This window comes from Charadrius vociferus, unplaced genomic scaffold, assembly GCF_000708025.1.
Source record: "Charadrius vociferus isolate BGI_N301 unplaced genomic scaffold, ASM70802v2 scaffold802, whole genome shotgun sequence".
Taxonomy (NCBI): domain Eukaryota; kingdom Metazoa; phylum Chordata; class Aves; order Charadriiformes; family Charadriidae; genus Charadrius; species Charadrius vociferus.
The window spans coordinates 123,067-143,854 of NW_009647415.1; the positions used below are offsets into that span (position 1 = coordinate 123,067).

General features: G+C 52.0%; 1 protein-coding gene across 1 annotated transcript in view; it reads right to left on the reverse strand.

Annotated features, from left to right (window-relative positions):
- SHANK3 (SH3 and multiple ankyrin repeat domains 3) overlaps positions 1–20,788 on the reverse strand; it is a gene marked incomplete at its 3' end in the record, with an annotated part of 167,645 nt that overhangs the window by 115,206 nt on the left and 31,651 nt on the right. The window contains exon 4 of the mRNA XM_009880246.1: positions 12,919–12,994. Within this exon, the coding sequence (XP_009878548.1) occupies positions 12,919–12,994 (76 nt within the window). The remainder of the gene's footprint in view (positions 1–12,918; positions 12,995–20,788) is intronic.

The following is a 20,788-nucleotide window of genomic DNA, read 5'->3' on the forward strand; positions in this document are numbered from 1 at the left end:
GCTGGCGTCTTCAAGAATGACGCAAAAACATTCGAGACCACAAGGCGATGAAAAAAGAATCCCGGGAGTAAGAAAAAAAGTCTTACAATGTGAAATTCAGCTTGATTTATTCCTATCAAAGGGAAGGTCAAGAGGCATCTAGATCACTATACATAGGTACATATTGAAAGAAAAATACTTTCAATATTTTAGAATTTTCAAACAATGCTGAAAAGAAAGATCAGATTTCAAGCTGCGACTCAAGAGCCTTGAAATCAGGCAGAATTGCCACTGGAGAGGGCAACTAAACGCTGAACACCGCCTCAAGAAAGTGGTGGACTCTTGCTTCCCAAATTACGTACGGGAGCGGACGAGGCGGTTGGGAACTGGGATTGCTTCCGATATTGACATGTGCAGTGCCCACACCCCCACCCGCTCCTGCCCTCTCCCTCCTTTGCGGATGCTGCTGCAGGGAAAGCCGAAACACGAAAACTGGCCAGAACAGGACAAACGACGATGGCCAGGAGGAGCCAGTCCCCTGAGGTCCTGCAAGGATGCTCGCGTGCTCCGAGTCAAACAATTACTGTATTTGAAGAGGGGAACAAATAATGCCCCAAATTAGACTGGTAAAAAATCCAGTTTTCACCTCCTTTGCATCCTATGACGCTAGCGCCCCGCTGGAAAACTGTCTGTGAAATCCCCAAACTGTGGAAGGGCTCTCGAGGCAAAGAACAGTTCACTCTTGTGAATACGCTCATGTTTCAGCCTACCAAAAGCCTTTGTAATCAAATACAACATCTAGGTAAAATTTAATGGGCTGTTATACACAGACGTCAAATTAAATGTAATCGTCCCTTCTCACTCCTATTTTATCAAAACAGAAAACATTCCTGATAATTCTTACCTATTTAATTGAACTACTGTGAGCTGAAGAAGTGCTGGAGGAAAGAGCATGTGACACCGTTTCTTTAATTTCATTTGTTTATAATGATCTGATTATCTTCTGCCTGGGAGAAAAGGAACCAGCAGACTCTAATCAAAAGCAAACAACTCCACCAAAATTCACTGAGAAGATACTGTAAGAATCTACAGTGCTCTTCATAATTCCAGCTTCTGCAGGCAATGGTACAGCTCGGAGAGGTGCGTCGGTCTCCTGCACTGCCTGCTGCTAACTGCCTTCAGGAAATAAGTGCAAATCACTGACAACCGGTCACGTTGAAGAGAGACGTTTGTTTCCCTTTCCCCAGGACACTCGAGGAACAGGACCATGGCTTGCCACGACGCAGGCGGCCCAGAGCCCCATCCATCCAAGTGGAACACTTGATGAACGACTGTCGACATTTAGTACAAGAACGATAACAAAGAAATCACAGAAACCCCATCTGCAAGAGATTCGAAGAAAGTCTGTCCCAGTGCAGAATCAATTATACCAAAACATTCCTAACAGACGTTTGTCTAAAATGTTCTTTATTTTCCAACGAGAGACCTCTAAATAACTACCTGGACAATCTTTTCTAACGCTGCGCTGCCCTTATAATTAGAAATTTTCTCCTTCTGCCTAGCTCAAATTTTGTTGGCTGTGATTGTTGCTGATTACCTCTTGTCCTATTCAAGACGGCACGGTGCAGAGTTTAATCCCACCTCTGCAGTTTAAATTAGGCATTTGAAGACTGTTACCGTGCACTCACTCAGCACAGCTCCTCAATTTGTACCGCTCCAGTGCTAAGCTAAGGACAATGTCTGCTGGACTGCTGTTTGAACATCCCATTATCTTTGGCTTTTACAACATTGTGGTATTGGTAACCCATGTTCTGCTTTGGATTCACTGTAACTCCTGAACCTTTTCTCCATTCTCTCTCCTGCATTTGCGCAGCTGATCGCTTTTCTGCAACTGTGGTAATTTGCATTTCTCCTGACTGAATTGCATCTAAGCGTTTTCGAACAATAGTTTCTATCCGTGAACATGATTCTGAATTCTCATCCTGCCTACAAATCTGCCGGATTTGCAGTGACTCACTGAGGGCATTTGCAATGACTTCTGTCCCTCATCAAGCAAGTATTCTTCTCCAGACGAGGGCAGGACGATGCCTGCCCCAATGCTCTAACACTGTGGGGAGCTGAAGTCAACAGAGGGGCTGTGGGTTCCTCTCCCGCTCCTTCAGGTCCCCAAGTCAGTAAACAGCAATAACGATGCTGAAGACTTTCACAGTACTGGGGCACAACACGGGGAAGGGACCACGGCAGCAGCAAGTCCTCGTGCAACACAGAAAGGCACTGATCACAGGGCACGAGTCACGTCGTGTTTGGGAACGTATTTGAAGTCACATTTTACTGTGGAAGACTATTCTCCTGCATCAAACCAGTGGGTTTAACTGGGCAGTTAAATGAAGAGCTTTTTGTTGCCAGCACCTCGAGTAGGACACATCTTGCCTAAGTTTTGATGGTGACAGCGTGCACGTCTCCCTGTGTGCTACTACTGCCGTGGTTCCCTCATAACCTACAGAGCCAAAGATGCACAACGAGGTCACGATTCACCTGACTTAAATGATTGTTTTAGATGGAAATTAATTGCACCCTGCAACTCCCCTTTTGCAACCCCATGCTATAAAGAGGACCCTGACGATAAGGTCAGGTAGAGGGTACTGCGCTGTCTGAAGTTACACAAGATGAATTTCTCCACTAACAATAGATGACAAAAGCCTCTCCTCCCCCCCGTTCAGTAGATGGGAGAAAACCATTACACAAAGTGCAGCATCAGAGAAAACATCCATGCCTTGCTCAAAGACATCAAACGGTTGGTAGGAAAAGAAAGACGAACCAAAGAACATGGAAGAAAACCAACTAAGTTTGATGGCTGTAAAGCATTCAAACAACCAAGTCATCTTCATCTCTACAGGTGGCTGAGAAGAAATGAAAAGGCTTCGACATGGTCTAGCTGGTTTTATTCTTCCAGCTAGCCCGAAGGAACAAGAGCACACCCTCTACGGAATTTGTGACTTTGTGGCTGCTGGGTTGTTGGTTTTTTTGAAGTTAGCCTTGAGCGTTCAATGGCGCTCAATGCTGGAGTACGGAGGGAGGCTGATTCCTTCTGCCTGATGTCCTTTTGCAAACCAGAATACAAGGACAGGGCACTGCAGAAGACCAGGGGTTCGGTGACACCAGCGTCCTGTTACAAGTAATGGTCAGTAACAAACAGCAAAGGAGAGAGTATAGGAAACAGAAGCAAAGACCAGTGATCCCCCGATGTGACACCTTCCCCGTGTCTGAAAGCCAGTGGCCGCGTTCCGCACCTCCAGCTCACCGCATTTCTTGGTCACAAATTTACTCTTCAGTAATTTTGTACTCCCAGTTCAAATCCATTTATATTTTTGGCCTCCACAACATGCAGTAGGAATAAATTCTACAATTTAATCACCTGCAGTGTGACAAAGTACTTTGCTTTATTTTAATCTTGCTGCTTGCTAATTCCACAGAGTGCCACCTCATTCCTTTGTACTGAGAAATCACTATTGTTCCATATTCACCTTCTCCTTGCCTACTCATGATTTCATAAAACTCTGTCAAATCTTCCTTGGGCACCTCTTCCCCGAGCTGAAGAGTTCCAGCCTATTTCATCTCTTCTCAAATGATTAGTGGTCCATGCTTTGGGTCACCCTTGTTGGTTGTCTCTGAACCTTCTCTGGTTCTTATTTGGATGGGTAAACTACAACTGCAAGTAAGAGACTCAAATTATTGATTTACATAGAGGTATAACGCTATTTTTAGTAGACTTTCTATTTCTTTCCTATTTCCTAACATCCTGGATGTGTCATCGGCTGCTGCCCTGCTGATGCTTGCTGAGGACTACCCACGACTCCAAAACCTCTCAGAGTAAAATGCCCTACAGGAACCCATCACTAAGCAGGTATGTGCTTCAAAGGCTTTCAACCCAACAGACAGCAGGAGCCAGAAAGACTTCAGTCTTGGACAGACGAGGTGTTTAGTGACCAACAGCTCTACCAGTTGTCACCTCTTTCAAGTCCTGGTTGTACTCCACCTATTACCTGACCAAAACTGATTGCAAATATGCTGCAGAAAACAGGACTCCCTTCACCGCGTCTCCCGGCAAATACCGTGTGTGGTGCATGCTGTCCCTCCCATCACCGCACCACGAGCCCTTTGCTCTGGCGTTTCACCCACAGCGACATTTGCGGCAGTGACATCGGGCACTCAGGTCCAAAAAGAAAGGAAAAACTATTGGGAAACCCCAGGAACTTCTCTGCACCGGGCAAATAATTTTTGGGCAGATCGTTCGTACAGTTTCCCAGGGCCTGTGCTTCAAACCGCTAACCAGTCGCCCTGAATACTTTTTTAAAGAAGATAATGAACGGGGTTGAGCAAACAGTTCCCTTTTCCGAAGCTCCCTCAGCCGCTGCCAGCAGCCCCGAAGGCGGGAGCTGCTCAGCGGGGCCACCGCTCCTACCAGCTCGGCTGCTGCCCGCGCTCTGCTTCACTCCGTTCGTCATATCATTACCTGGTTCTATTTCTCGTACAAAACAGGCCACAAAGCCTTGTACTACCCACCAATTGTGAAATCCTACATTTCAGAAGAGGCTGAGCAGCGTGGCACAGGACCGCGGCACCGGGACTGCCGAGGGGAAGCACGGGCGTGGGGGGAGCTCGCTTTTTCCCATCTCGTGTTCTTGAAACTCTCCGTGAAAGAGGTAAGTGGTCCCAAAAGATACTGTTCACCAAAAGATCTTAAAAGACTATTTTGAAGGCACGTTAATTTGACAAGTGAGATTATACAGAATCCTTTTCAAGAAGAGATTTAATTTCCTCCCTCTACCCTTTTGTTGCCATAGAAATGAAGGCTGCACCGGCCCAGTGCCAATTACCTTTTCCCAACTCGATGGGCTGTAGAGTCCCACTGCCCGTAACGCGCCCAACGCAGCGACCTCTCCAGACCAACCGCTGCCGTCTGGCCACCAGCTGAAGTTGCACAATGTGTTTCTCAACGATTCACACCCCGTCTCTAAGCACGAAACCCCTTTCGCAGGGGTGTTTTCGACGCCCTGTCCTGCAGGGCCATTACCTGCGGCTCTCCCCACTCCCCGCTGAGCCCTGCCCGTAACATGGCTTCCCTCCGGGCCTGCTAATTAGTCACAACCAGACTGAATGACAGAAAAAGCCGATGCGATTCCCAACTCCCTGCCTGCTGCTTGCCTCCTAGATGGGAACGGGCAGGAGCAGGAATCGGGGGGAGGTTCCATCCGCCCAGCATGTTTTAATACCAATCCTAAACTAACCGCGCGCCGTGGGCGGATGAGGCAAGAACAGCCAATAAATAAACTGCAAAATGGAGAAGACCGAAGGAAGTTGTCACAGAGCCACACACAGCCATGAGACAGCTCGAGGAAATCCAGAGCGACTCCTTCTCCTTGGTCCCGTCTGGGAGAATGGGAATCAGCTCTCGGCTCCTACGTCCCCACCGCTGGCACAGCTCCGCACAGCCCGAGGAAACCACTGTGCAGAGGAGATGCTCAGGGGATGGGGATCCCGGTGCCTGACGGAGCCAAAGACGCCCGTATCGACGGGGGAGTACGGGCTACGACCACACTGCCGAGAGGGATGGATGACCCCCGAACAGGACCCAGGGAAGAGAAGGAAATGGCAGCCACTGAACTGCGCCCGTGAGGGGCAAACACGGGTACTGCTCTCTTGCACGTCGGGGGAAAGGGGAAATAGCACGACTGGTGCAGTCCCAATGATTTCTGGGTGATTTTACCAATCACGTTACCAGTTTGCTCACACGGTCCACCCCAGCAGACAGGTTGGAAGGGGAGGCTGGGAGTGCCGGGCTGCCTCGGCATGGAGGAGAGACAGTGGACACCTCACTGCCATCCGCAACTACCTCATGGGAGGCTGTACAGAAGAAAGAGACTCTTGGAGGTGCACAGGGATGGGACAAGAGGCCATGGACACAAACAGAAGCACAAGAAATTATAATGAGATACGTAGAAAACTTTTCCACCCTGGAAACCCAGACTGGTGCGAAGGCCCAAGGGGGCTGTGGGACCTCCAACCCTGGACACATGCAAAGCAACCTGGTCTAGTTGGCCCTGCTCTGAGCAACCGGTGATGCAGGGAATCTCCAGATATCCCTTCCAGCCTGAGTTATTCTGTAATTCTGTGTATTGACAATATTCGGCCAGTCACAGCATCTAAGGGCACAGAAATCCCTGCTCAGAGGCTTCTTCGTGTTTTTCCTCTCTTCTAAAGGGAGGCCCATCCAGATGGCTTGTGAATACTCAACGGTTGTAATCTCTCTCCCTGGTCAACTAATCCCTGTGATTGAATAATAAAAAAAAATAAAATCCTAAATTGTCTATTGCTCCCAATTCTTTTCCTTGCCAGCTGTGCCATGTAGAATGTGGGCTCTTAATTTTATAGAGTTAATTTCGAATCACTTTAATCTCTTTCCTTAACATAGTTCATCAGAGAAGTCAATTCCCATAGTTCATCAGAGAAGTCAATTCCCTTTGTGATTGCCTCTTTCTGGTAAGAACAAGCTCAGACGTCTCTCCCCGTTTGCATTATTGCTATTTCAGACCAGATTAGGTTTGCTGAGCCCTGTCCCGCGCTCCTCATCCTCAGTGGTCCGGCGAAGGCTCTCATTGCCCTCTGGTGACCTTGGGTGCACCCCAGCACACCTCGACTCTGCAGCAGCCTCGTGCTCTCTTCTTAAACTAAAGTTACGCTTCAAAGTGAGATCAGTGAGAGGTGGAGGACCCGTCCCAGAACAGCCCCTCACCCTCCGCCCACGCAGACCTCGTCCCAACCTCGTACTGCCAACGCGTGCATGAAGTTAACGACTCGCAAACGTTGCTTCCCCAGGGGCTGATTCCGCAAAAGAAAATACTTATATTCAGTATACAGCCTAATATTTTCTCATGCTCTCAAATACACCCCTCCATACATTCGTGGCTTTCTTTTCACCTTATTAAGCCAAAAAAGAGTAAATTACATACCGTACCCCAATCGCCAATGCAGCCGTGTGGATGCTGTTCCCCGCTCTACTGCACAGGGCGTCCATTCAAACTGCAACTATTTCAAAGGCTTTTCCTGAAATCTAAAGTCACTTGTGTGTAATTTTCTCAAGTACTTTTAAGTCGTTCCTCAAACACTGTCATTATGTTAATCGTCTCCCACGTTTGAGACCTCCAGTGAAGTCAGAGATGATGGAATAAGCACTCTCCTGCAAATCGTGTTAATCGATCTGCTGCAGTGATCTTACAGCACCTTAGTTAGTTCTTAATTTCTGCTCTCAAGGAATCTATTGGCCCAAATGTTTAATATTTTTTAAAAATGGGAAAAAATCAATTTTGTTTGTCCTATTTGTTAAGGCAATCCTAAAACCACGATGTGAACCCTCATACCACACTCCCGCACTCCTGACCGCTGCCCCACGTCCACAAGCCGCACACTATCAACTCCAAGCTCCACTTCCATCCCGTAACGCTGATAACACGCACCCTGCGTCCCCGACGGCTCCGCTCCCCTGTGCTCGGTCCCACGCTGCCAGCCCGGTCACCAACGCCATCTCTGTGCTTGGGCAACAGCCACATTTTGAACTCCAGAGAGTTCAGAGCAGAAACGGTGCTTCTGCATCCGCCTGGTGCCTCTGTCGCGAGACGTCTTCTGCTGGTGGGGTGGCTGATGGCTCCAGCAGCACTGCTCACATCACCCACCCCTGCAGAGAGGGCGGCCGGTGCTGCTCAGGCTCCAGCGCGTGGTCTCCAGGATGGTAACAAAGGCCACTCGTTCTACCTCGCGCTGGTTTGCCCTACTGAACAGTGAGGCTGTTTCACTTTTGTGCTCAGACAGCCCACGAGTGAATGACGAGCACATACATACGCTTTAAGAAACGTTTTCGTTTCCTGTCTCCCCACTGTATTCTGACACAGCAGGAGCAGAAGACACAGCACCTCACGTTCAGCACCACCACTGTCTCATCGTCTCCACCAAAGCCAACGCTGGCTCCTTCTCCATTTCAGGAGAGAGAGTAAAAGCACTTGACTTGCATGTCATCGGGCAAATTAACGGAATAACGATCCATTAAAGGCTATTAAATACAAAGACATTGCCTCTGGCTCAGGAAGACTCTGCACAGAAAATTGCTGCAGGCAGGAATAATATTTTGGGTTGCTTATTCCGTTCTCATAATGGCACGAAGCACCTGCCCTTGGCCACCGTGCAGCACACGATATTGGCCTGAAGGACCTGTAGCGTGCTCCACAGTGGCCGTCCTCATGCTTTTACGTTGCGTGACTATGCACTGTACTACGGGGATGCAGCTAAAATCCTCCAGTCTGTTCTAATTCAACCCACCACAATCTGTCGGAGCCCAAGTTTTCACGGGCAGTGTCAGCACGGTTACTGCGACCCAGGAGGTCCCAGTCATACGTCAGCAGAGCAGCCCAGTTTGTCGGCACTGGGCATGCATTGGCAGCCGGGGAACGCCAAGACCAACAGGACTACGATCTGCAAGACGACATAGATGATGGGGTGTGGGAGAGGCTTTACATCCCCCTGACACTTACTCCTGGAGGACTTCAGGGTGGAAAGATGTGTTCTTCCTCTCGGCTAAGGGCGCAGGTGAAGGCACACGCGTGCGCACACCCCCCCTTCCCCGCCGGATCCTGGGGAAACGGGGCCACTCTCAGCAAAACTGCCACCACCCGCACAGCCCATGCACTGTGCTCCCAGCTGCCCTCTTCCGTGAGGGACCCTGGAGATTAAGTTAGAAGACAAACGGGACAGCTACTTATTCACCTGTGGGAGACGACTCCATTCCGCCACCCTTCCCAGCACCCTCCGCCTCGACACCGGCTCCGTATACACACAGACACAGGTACGGCCGTGGAGGGATTTCCCCCAGATTAGAGGGAAAACAGAACAAGGCAGAGCTGAGATGGGCTCCTCTGCAGGAACGCACGACCCACAGACCATAGGACGAGCACCTTTCTCTAAGTAAGGTTTTTGTTTTGCCTTACAAAGAAAACATACTGGCCTGAAGGAAAGGGTCTGGACAAGGGGTCCGGGTTGGCAAGGGGTTCTGGGAGCACGCATCACACAATGTGCCGGGCTGGAAATAACTACCCAAACAGGAGGTTTACTCCTCTGGAGATGTAGCTCAACAAGAGGACTCAAAAGTGGCATCAGGCTACATCTGCCAGTTAGGAAACTCACAGAACTGCTGAACTTGGAAGGAGACTTTTGAGATCATCCCGTCCAACCTTCTTGCTCGAGCAGCGTGCCCAGGACCAGGTTGCCCATAGAGGTGGTGGATGCCCCATTCCTGGAAACATTCCAGGCCAGGTTGGACGGGGCTCTGAGCAGCCTGGTCTAGTTGGATGTCCCTGTTCATGGCAGAGGGTTCGACTAGATGCTCTTTAAAGGTCCCTTCAACCCAACCATTCTATGACCACGGCCAGGCAAGTTTTGTATATCTCCGCAGTTGGAGGCTCCCCAGATGCATTTCCCTTGGTTGAACCTTGTGAGGTTCCTCTCTGACCCTGTCTCCATCCTGCCCAGGTCTCTCTGGATGCCAGCACACCCATCAGGTGTATCGCCACTTCTCCCAGTTTTGTACTGGCTGCAAACTTGCTGAGGGTGCGCTCTGCCCCAGTGCCCAGGACACTAATGAAGATGTTGAACAGTACTGGCTCCAGTATTGACCCCTGGGGTACTCCACTAATGAGTGGCCTCCAACCGGACTTTGTGCCACTGACCACAACCCTCTGGGCCCGGTCAGTGGGACAGTATTCAACCCACCTCGCTCTCCACGTATGTAACCATACTCTGTCAGCTCACCTATGAGAGCCCTACAGGAGACAGTGTCAAAAGCCTTACCAAAGCCACGACAAACAACGCCCACTGCTCTCCCCTCTTCCAACCAGCCGATGCACTTGCAGAATCTTTTCCCGTTTCCCTTCACACGCCTCGCCAGATTCGACCTCAGGTGGGCTTTGGATTTCCTAACCCCATCCCTGCAGGACTGGGCAGCGTCTCTGTGTGCCTCACAGGTCACTTCTCCTGCTTCCACCCCCTGTACGCCTCCTTCTTGCGCCTGAGTTCAGCGAGGAGCTGCTTGTGCATTCCCACAGGCCTCCTGCTGCCCCGTCCCATTCCCTACTTGTCAGGATGGGCCATTCCTGAGCTCGGAGGAGGTTGTCCTGGAATACCAACTCGCTCTCTTGGACACCTCTCTCCAGGATGGTATCTCATGGGGTTCTGCCGTGCAGTTCTCTGAAGGGGTCAGATGCACAGGCTTCCTCCACCATGGAGTGAAGAGTTCAGAGACTGGGAACGGGACCACTGTTGGCCAGGTGCCCGACCACAGAGCCATTTCAGCAGCCACCGAAGATGCCAAGGAGAAGGCCATGCCTTGAAACCTGCTCCCTGTAGGGCTGGCAAACCTTGCTTTGGGCTTCAGAGAAAAGCCCACCTCACGCTCAGCTCCCAGCAGCAGCCGCACCAGGTCAGGCCGTCCATCCTCCAACCTCCCGGCCACAGCCCCGAGCGGGAACACCACCAGAGCAGAGCGAGAACAGTGACACCTCCCACCACGTGCTCCTGGCCTCTGCTGCTGGACAACAAGCGAGTCCCTGAGTCAGAGCTGGTCTCTTCACATTCAGAAGCCGGCAAATGACTCTTCTTCCTCGGATTTGTCCTGCTGCTTCCTGAACCCCTGTCAGTTTTTGGCACTCAGTGTGTCACTCAGCAAGGAGTCGCGCAGGTTAATTGTACGTTAGATGGAGAGCCTCCTCTTTTTGGTCACTTTCCATGTTCTTGTTTCAACACGTGCAGATGTGGTGCTGAGGGACATGGGCTAGTAGTGGACTTGGAGGTGTCAGGTTTACAGTTGGCCTTTTCCAATCTAAATGCCTCTATGACTCAGTGCCTCACGCTCTTTCGCGGGAAGACAGGCAGAGACCAGCCACCTCTGGTTCACCTTTTCTAGATCACAAACTTACGAACTTCTGCCAACCCCCTTCTCCTCCATCAGCACTTTCCAAGCTCGAGAGTTTCAGTCTATCCAGTCTCACCTCTTACAGAAGATGTTTCACAGTTTTGAGCACCTGTTAGTTTTCTCTGCCAACATCTCAAGTATCACTTCTGAAGTCTGCAGGCAGGTTTCAAGATGTGGGTGTAGTACAGATTTATAGCACGATATTAATAATTACGTTTTCCGTTTTGTTCTTTTTTTCCTTTTATAACAATTCCAAAAGTTCAATTTTTTTTTTTTTTTTTCCAGGTTTGGACTGGAATCAAAGTAAAGTCCAAATCTTGTTCCTGAGCAGAAGTCAGTCCAACACCTTCACTGAACATGAAATACTACTACTGTTTTTTCCCCATATGAATTACCTGTTGTTTTTCTGTGTTGGTGCCCAGCTGCTGCTTGACCACCCAGTACCCAGTGTCACCAGTGACCCTCCTTCACAACTGCTTTAGTTGTATTTTCTGACCTACTCTTTTGTCTGCTTTTTTTTAATGCCTCAGTACTAAAGAAGATGTTTTCACTGTGACGTCACATTGACGTCAGATCTTTATTCCTAAGCAATTATGAAGAGTTGAAAAATCTTTAATGGGCAGGAGTACCTCACAGTGTTTCCTCTGGTGTGTGTTATCTTGCACGTGTGGAATTAAGTTTATTTTACTACCACACTGTTTATCAACCCAGCTGGATGCAATCCCATCCATGTACTCTTCTTTTTCTTACGGAATGTAATTTTGTCTCATCTGCAAATTTTGACTTATTTCCTGACCTTTAAGAGCAAGAGCAACCAATGACCCCAGCACAGACCTTCTGGGGGTCCCTGTAGCATTCAGCCACGGTGGAAATGGACTGTTTTCCCCCTCTGTTTTTCTTCTTTGCTGTTTTCTGAGTCACAGCAGCATTTTCTCCTTTGCCCCATGATCAGTTAAGAATATAAACAGCCCTGAAGAAGCATGTCACAGGATTTTTGAAAATCAAAACAAGTCACACGCATTACTTTGCACAGAAAGTGCTCACATCGATGGAGAGATTTGGGATAAGTAGCTCAGTAAACCAGAACGCATTCACTGCCTTGTTGGTAAGCTTCAAGACTTGAGGATAACTTAGTTTTTGTATAATGAATTCTCACAATTTGCTCCAGTCACATCATAAGCAATAATACCCATCCGATTACTTTCAAGACCAATAGTTTTTAAGAGCGCTAAAGTGTGACCGCAGGCAGGGATTGTATTCCACGGAGCAACCCTACATTTATCCCTCAGACAAAGAAACCCAGTGCCAAAAGCACATTCCTGAATCCAACCTGCAGATCCGTTCCCAAAGCTCAGCCTCCTATGAACATGTCCACCAGCCACATGTGCTCAAGACCAACCACAAACCAGCAACATCCCTCTGCTTTCACGATTCATCCCCTCGAGTCTGACCGCCTCCCCAAGGTCGGTCTCCGTGCCGCGGTGAGTGAGCCCAATTGCCACGTACCAGAAGAGCCCCGAGAACACCCTGCGGTCCAGGCAGCACACCCAGCACTGCTGGCAGCTGCCTTCATGCCATCCCCTGTACAACAGCATCCTCCTCTCTTCCCCTCCAGAGCAAAGCTGTAACTCCGCACCCGCATCCAACGCATGTTCTTCAGTTCCTGGAGCACACCAAAAATTCTCCAGAACTCCAGTTCCTCAGCTGAGACAGGAGCCAGACCACCCTCCAGTCTCAGCATTCTCTTCACCTAAGCCTTATCTAGGACTTACAACTCAGACTATAACTGAATTGACCAAAACAACCAGAAAAGTTTCCTTCCCATTAAATGAAAACAACGTTTACTGCTCCGTCAGGGAAAGGAGATACTTCTTCCATGGAAATGAATCTCCTCCTAATGACAAAGGAAAGATGGTGACGCTTACCTGTGAGAGGTGAAGTTGTCGTAAGAGCCCACAGTATAATGTCGGAAGAGACGCTTTGTTCTGTCTTCTCTGGTTTCTACAAGAAAAAAGACACATCACAAAGCTGAGAGTTAAAGGAACACTTCTCCGCTGTCTCTGCTTCCCCTACGCGTACACCGAGTGAACCCCACTTCCATGCAAGCATTTATCCGTACACAATAACCGGGGTGCAGACGTGTGTCAATGTGATCAGTCCCGTGCGTGCACACGTACAGCCCCACAGGCACACAAACAGCGGCCGTCAATACAACACCTCCTCACCAAAACTTCCAAACCACGTCAAGGGGCCCAATTCCACCACGACTCCAAAGCGGAGCCAAAGAGGAGAGTCACGGCTGGCATGGCAAGCACACGCTCCATGTGCCGAGGCAGCAGCCACGCTCCTCCCCGTGTTCTGTTTGGCCACCTCAATCTTGCACGTCCCAGCGCAGAGGGACGCAGCTCCCACGGAAGAGACGGTAACAGTCCTGGTGAGCCTTCCTTCTCCCCCGGTGGTCACCGAGCTCTCCAGCTGCACAGGAGTCAAAGCCGGGAACCCAGAGAGACACCCACTGCCACTCAAACCACCGGCACCATCCCCAGCAGCGCTTCGGCCACAGCCGGGGCAGCGGGCGGTTCGGGACAGACGCCTCGGACCGAATCTCCCCTCCTGGGTGTAACAACTCCGGATTTCGCTTGCCTGCCTCAGAAGCGTGAGAACGCCAGAGAACCCGCCAGCCTGAGCTGTGAAGCCGACAACAGAGGAGGCGCCAGGGCCTCCGGGTGCCGGAGCCGGGGGAAGGCAGCCCAGCTCCCGGCGAAGGGGACAGAGACGCCACTGCAGACACCCCAAATACGGTCTGCAGGTAATGGCTTAAGAGAGACATGACAGGGAGATGAAAAGCATCTAAGCCAGACATTCCCAGCTACCCCTCTCCTAACGCAGAGGGAATTTGCATCACACTACCAAAACCAAATGTACCGCATGAGCCGGGGTTACTCCCGTGCACTCACCCTGCCGAAAGCAACTGGGTCCTCACGCCGACCCGAGGGAGCACGTTACACTGACCCAACTCACCCCTGGCCACAGCAGGGTGGTGGGACTCCAAACTACCAGGTAACTCCCCTCTTCTGTTTGTCACCTCCTGAAGCCCTCGGTGCTGCTCACCACCAACACCAGCACAGCAGCGGGCAGGCTGCTGGTCTGACTGGGACTCGGCGGGTCTGTAAGCACGCTGAGCGGGGCGGTCGGACAGAAGGAACGAACAAAGGGGATGAAGAAGAGAGGAAACAGAGAGCAAAGTACGGACGGGATTCACCTTGTGTTCTTCAGCAGGGACACAAGCCGCTTCCACCCAAAGCAGGAACAACGCAAAACAAACATTTGTTTTTACCTGTGTTGGAATTCCGATCAGCAACAGCCAGTGGGAAGGGCTGCAAAAGCAGAGGGACAGCTTTTACTGTTCCTACAGCACTGCTGACCCAAGGGGCTGTTTTAAGCTCAGGGCAGGAGGCACTTTCAGACCTTTCGTCCTGGTCTCACGACCACACGAAGCCATCGCCGCTGGCAGAGGGAGATGCCGCCACAGCAGCCACACACCACTCCCCCCCCGGGGACAGACGACAGCCCTGGAGGCGGCAGCGGTGGCCGTGTCACCCCCCCGACAGCCCGTCCTGCCTCTCACACCCCCGAAGAGGCGCTGGCTGCCCCCAGAGCCCGCGGTCCCAAGGGTGCCTCTGCGCGGGGTACGAGGGACGTACCGGCACAGGCGTCTGTCCTGCTCGGGGCAGCCTCTCCCCCAGCACACACCTCCCCTTCACACGCACAACACGCCGACGATTGGCGAGGCTGAAAGAACAAGTAACTTCACCAAAGTTTAGAAATAAAATCATCAAATACAGTACTTGTTTATACTACCGAAAACCACAGCCTTGCTTTTTCTTCCACCCCTGATTCTTGTTTTTCCATTCCTCTTGCATGCTTTTTCATTGGGGTTTTTTGGTATGTTTTTTTTAGCCTTTTCCTTTCTTTCTCAGAAGAGCCGAGGAACCGCTGTGGCACGCTGGCACTTGGTCCCCCCAGAATAACATCCCACGCTTTGTGGCTCTGGCTCTCCCTCCTACAGCAGCGGTCTCCAAAGTGGGGCGCGCACGACAATCCACTGGGGTGGGGGAAGGAAATATTTTTTTGTACCACTACTAAAATTTTAAAATATTTTTTAAATGGTGTTTATTCCATCTTTACCTCGCTATTTTTTAGTTTCTATTTTTGTATGCGCTTTACAGTGCACACAGCACATTAGCAGAGTAGTACAGGTACATATGTGTATATATATACATGCAGGTGTATATATGTACACACAGGCATATGTATATATATATGTGTGTGTATATATATACACATACACATAAGTAAATATGTGTGTAGGGGGGGTGCTCAAAATTTTTTTTACAGTGGTGCACGTGGTGAAAACGGTGCGAGCCCAAGGCGTGGGACATGCAGCATCGCAGAGATTACTGCCGGTGCTCTGCCAACCCCCCCCGAAGCAGCGAGTGCCCAGCAACCCCCGGGCAGCCCCAGGGGCCACACCGCCGCGCGCTGGGTGAGGAGCAGCACAGCCCTCGCAGCGCCATCGCTTCGGAGCGTTGGGGGGACGTCACCGTGCAGGAGCAGCCCCCGGTGACCCAACGCGCCGTTCCAGCCGCGGCGCTGTGCCTCGCCGGGTGCGTTTACCTAATCTGGAGGCAGATTTCTTGGAGCATGGCGGTGCCAGGGGGGCCGAAGGCGCCCCGTGAATCTTCCGATTAGGTGGTCGTCCACCAAGCCCCGTCCTTGCAGTCCTGGGAAAAACTGTCTCAAAGAACCAATGAATTAATCTTACTGGCAAAAAGAGACGCTATGCCAAGCAACGGAGAAGTTAAGGACTGATCGGCACAGCAACGCGCCGCAGAGCGTTACAAGGGGACAACCCTTTCGCCTGGCTCGTCCGGGGCAGCTTCTCACCTTGCTCACCCTCCTGCGCGGAGACAGAAGGTTCTCAGCTCCGGGTCGGGGGCGATGCCACACTCCACCCCCAGCAGCACACCCAGAGCACGCTGCGGCCAGGAGGAGAAGGGTGCCCCGACGCGCTGTCGGGGCAGCACCCGCACCGCACACCGGCTCCTTCCCCGCTGCTGCGGGAGCGCCCAGACAACGGCAGCGGGGAGCGACCCCCGGCGCCGGTGCTGCCTGCGCGCCACGCACACCGCGGGGATGCCGCAACGCTTCCCACCGAGGAACGAGGAAACATGGCAGAGGCCTGAAATACACCCAAGGCAACAGGACCAGCCCTGTTTGCCGTGCCTCTGAACAAGTGTGCACCCACAACTCTTTACAACTTGACATGGATGCATGAAAAATGTGAGGTGGGAGAAGGAAGGAAGGAAGGAGGGCTCTGTGGAGGCGCTGGCACGGTGCAGGTCACGACAGTGATGGTGGGCACAGCCACCCGCTCACGGCACGCGAAGACACTCTTCAATAAGAGACGTTCGCAGCCCCTGAGCCCCCCGCGAGGGAGGGAGCGCGCTGCTGCGGCACAGCAAGCCCCCTCCAGACGGCACCCCCTCCTCGCCGCTCCCCGCCGTCCGCCCCTTCTCCACCCTGCCCTGCCTCCTCCTCCTCCTCCTCGCCCTGCCTCCCTCCACGGGCACTTGGACCTCATCTGCAAACACCTCTGTCAATCCCTCTCCAGATAAAAGAACGGTGATTTGGTGACGGGAGGTGGATTTATGGGCTGTCCGCAGCCCAAAGGCTCATTCCTTTCCTGACTCCTAAATATAGCCGCTGCCGAGCACGTGTCTAATGGAGCCGTCACGGAGGCACCGGGGACTGAGGCTGATGGATGGAGAGGAGCGAATCACTTGGAGATAGGTGTGGAGGGGGAGGCTCTATACTTAGAGAAGAGGGACAAGAGGGGAGCAGGGCAGCCGGGTGGGACGGGCTCGGCCAGACGCAGGCAGCAGCACAGGCAGCCCTGAGGGACCGGCACGAGTGGGGAAACGCGGACAGGGAATACAGAACGCTGGAAAACTACGGCCTGGAAGCCAGGAGGAGCGTGCGGATGGGTGCAGGCTGTCCTCCAGCTGCTCCACATGCTGCCTGTATAGTGCTTTTGTAAAGTTTTAAAAAGGCAATTCTCTCTAGGTAAGTCTGCCTGATCCATCAGATAAAAATACAGGAATATTAACATCCCGTGGCTGGTCTGGATGTGCCAGAGAAAAGGTTCTGGGAGAGAAGCAGCCTTCAAAGCAGCAGGACAGAGAGCCCCGCTGGGACAGAGCGCAATGGCAAGAAGCTTGGGTGCCTTTCCCATGCGTCCTCCAACACCTGGATTGTCCCCATCCCCTCTTCTCTGAGGCACCAACACTGGTTACAAATAGGAAAAAAACCCCCTCTTTTGGAATGTGAAAATATATCTTTTTGTTTCTGCAGAATGCTGGAATTATATTTCTAAATATTATTTAGAATTTAACTTAATTTAATTCAGTTTAATCTTGTTACATGCAAGATTTATGCACCTCTACTTATTGGCAGCAATTTCACCATCCTTTTTTGACCAACTGCTCCTGCACCACAAGCCGCCCCTTAAGAGCGGGCGGTCCCGAGGTGAACAGGCAGACGTACCCCGCGGCAGCCAAGCAAAGGACCGGACCCTGCAGCCAACGCGCCCCAACAAGCACCCTCCCCCACGTCACCAGCTTCGCGTCCTTCGGGCCAGCGCCGCGGACGCCTGCAGCGCAGCACTGGGTGAGGAATGACAAGTAGCTTTTGGAAAGCGATCTCTTTAATCATTGGATGCAGCAGCGGGGACGTGATGGTTATCATCCAAGAGCTACATCAAACCACCTGAGAGGTCAAGGTCACAGCAAACCACAGAGCCACCAGGCAGATAAGGAACTGAGGGAGGGAGACACCACTTAGGCTGTGCTAGTCAAGAAAGAGGGTTTAAAATAGATTCTATCTTCTAAGTTGAAATGTCATCTAGAAGCAGTAACACACAAGTCAGAGGAGATGTGGTCTCAGGAATGGGGAAGGCTGGAGTCCGTATTCATGCCTTCTCGAGTACATGGACACTTCTTGTGCCAACACTCCCACTGAGGAGCTCCGCAGGTGCCCCGTCCCAGGATGGCAGTACTGATTCATTGCTTTTTGAACTGTCTCATCACCCTGGAAGAGATACCATACTCAGCTGATGCTCCCAGTGAAGACAACTGGTGGGTGGTCTCATCATCCTCTTGCAGGGGCTGGACCACGAGCCTGGCCACGGCTGTCCTCGGTGCCAAGGGCGAGCCGTGCTGCTCCCACACCAGGGAGCAGAGCCCTCCAAAGCCGGGAAGGGGGTCGGTGGGAGAGCTGTGGTTCCATAGCAGGTCCCAGAAGCGGCGCTGCAGCCCCCCTCCCCTGCTGTCCCCCCGGCGCGGGCAGAGCCATCACTGCTGCCCATTGTGGATTTCACCCACGCGTCCCAGGCCGGGCTCCCACGCACCTGACTCTGCGTAGGCTGATGAGCAGATGCCACCACAATTAAAGCCTCTTCCAGGCTCTGTGCCAGGCAGCCAATCTGGCTGGGGCGGCCTCGGAGCGCCGGTGATGAAGAGAAAGGGAATTATTTCAGAAGAAGAAACGCTGAACTATGCCAAGAGGGGGAAGGACACGCAGTGCCCGAGACCAGAGAGGAGCCTGGTGCTGCTCCACGCAGAGGAGGAGCCAGAGCAGGTAAGACGCTGGAGTCCATCACCTCCGTCACCACCGGGCAGCGCTCCCGGGGCAGGAGCGGGTCCCGCCGGGGCAGGGGCTCCGCTGCCGCAGCCACCGCCTTACGTCAAGTGCAAGAAAGCACGGGAAGCCCCGGAGCGTGACTCTGCCCCTCCTCACAGCGCTGCCAGGAGAGCGGACTCCTTTGTGTCCCTGCGGCACCTGCACCCGCTGACTGGGAACAGCAAAAAGCCCAAGAACGTACTTGCACAGTGATTTGTGGCGTTACTGTACGTTATGCGGAATGGCTAACTAATTTATGCTGTCCCCATGGCTGATCTTTATCCCGTGAAGTTCAAACACAACTTTTCTCTGAGAGCGAATACTTTTAGAAGCCTTTGCTGTATCATTTTCAGTTTCATACAATTTCCATACGAGACGTGATACCTTTGGTGGAACTTTGGCCTGCCTTACACCAATGCACAGAGGAGATAACTGTATTAGTCCCTCTTGCCCTTAATATACGAGTTATACTTGCAACACAATTATGCTTGTTAGAGTTTTTTAGCTTATCTGTAAGTGAAAAAATGCAAATAAAATGAAAGTCTACTCTCAAATAGCTATGAGTCAGAGAGCAGCATCTGTGCAGTAGCTCTCACGGGGATTTACCGGCGCGGCTGCCAGCCTGGGAGGAGCGGGGAGATGGGCTACAGCCACAACGCCGAACCAACAAACGCAGGAAAGCAGGGCCTGAGCAGGTTATCTTCAGCAGAAGGTCTCCACAGCTATTCTGTGTGGATTTATCCACATTTCTGCAACAACGGTATTTCCAGAAGTGCCATCCTGGCAGCTGTGGTCATTTCTGACTGAGCCCGAAGACCTCACGGAGGGACAGCTCTGTCCGACTTCACCCCCCTCCGGCACGGGCCGAGGTGCTCGGGGAGGGCAGTCCTCGTCCGCAGCCGCCTCAGAGGCCACAACGCGTTGGGAGAAGCACCCGCTGCAGCTCCCCAGGCAGACGGCTCACTCCGGAGATGTTACCCCTGAGAACCATAGAGTCACAGAATCCCAGGTGGGAAGGGACCTCAAGGATCATCTCATCCAGCCTTTCTTGGCAGCGGCACGGTCTGGACAAGACGGCGCCGCCCCCTGCCCAGCTGGATCTTATGAGTGTCCAACGCCGGGGAATCCACCACTTCCCTGAGGAGATTGTTCCAATGGTTGGTTGTTTTCCGTATGAAACATTTTCCTCTTGTGCCCCATCAGAATCTCCCCAGGAGTAACTGGTACCCATCGCCCCATGTCTTTTCCATGTGACTCCTTGTAAAAAGGGAGTCTCCATCTTCTTTGTAGCCACCCTTTAAATACTGGAACCTAATGATAAAGTCTCCCCAAACCTTCTTTTCCTGAGGCTGAACAAGCTCAACAAATGCCGTTCTCTCAGCTTCTCCTCATGGCAGGCTTCCCCGGCCTTGCATCATTTTGGTGGCCCTTCTCTGGACTCTCTCCAGCCTGCCCACAGCTTTTTTGTGTAGCAGGGACCAAAACTGAGCACCGTATTCCAGGTGTGGCCAGACCAGTGCCGAGCAGAGTGGGATAATGATTCTTCCTCCCTGCTGGTGATGCCCCCGGTGATGCAGCCCAGCGGCCCGTTAGCTGATGAACTTCTCAGCAGGACACGTCCCTTGGGAGAGGCCCACAACTCCTCCACAGCATCAGGGTAGGGGGGATGACAACACAGTCCCAGTAGGGATTTTTTCTTCTGGCTTGTTGGTTGGTTTTGGTTTGTTTTTTTAAACAGATATGAAACAAGTCTATGAGGATCAGGAACTCCCACAAGCTGCCAGCTACCCCCAGGGAAGATCGCTTGTGCCAATGGTTTCTACAGCCAAACCCTAGGGTAAAGCCGGCCAGTCCTGCACCAACACCTCCGTGCTAGGACAGACGGGGACATGACCAAAGCCATCCCCTTGCTGTCCAGAAGGCCAGCAGCAGCAGGAGGCCTCAGAGCCATAACCCAGCACGGGCCAGTTTGGGTTCCTCGCCCCGGATCACATAGCAAAGGGGGGACTCAGAAGTGCGAGGACCCTACCCGAGTGTGAAGACCCACGCAAACAC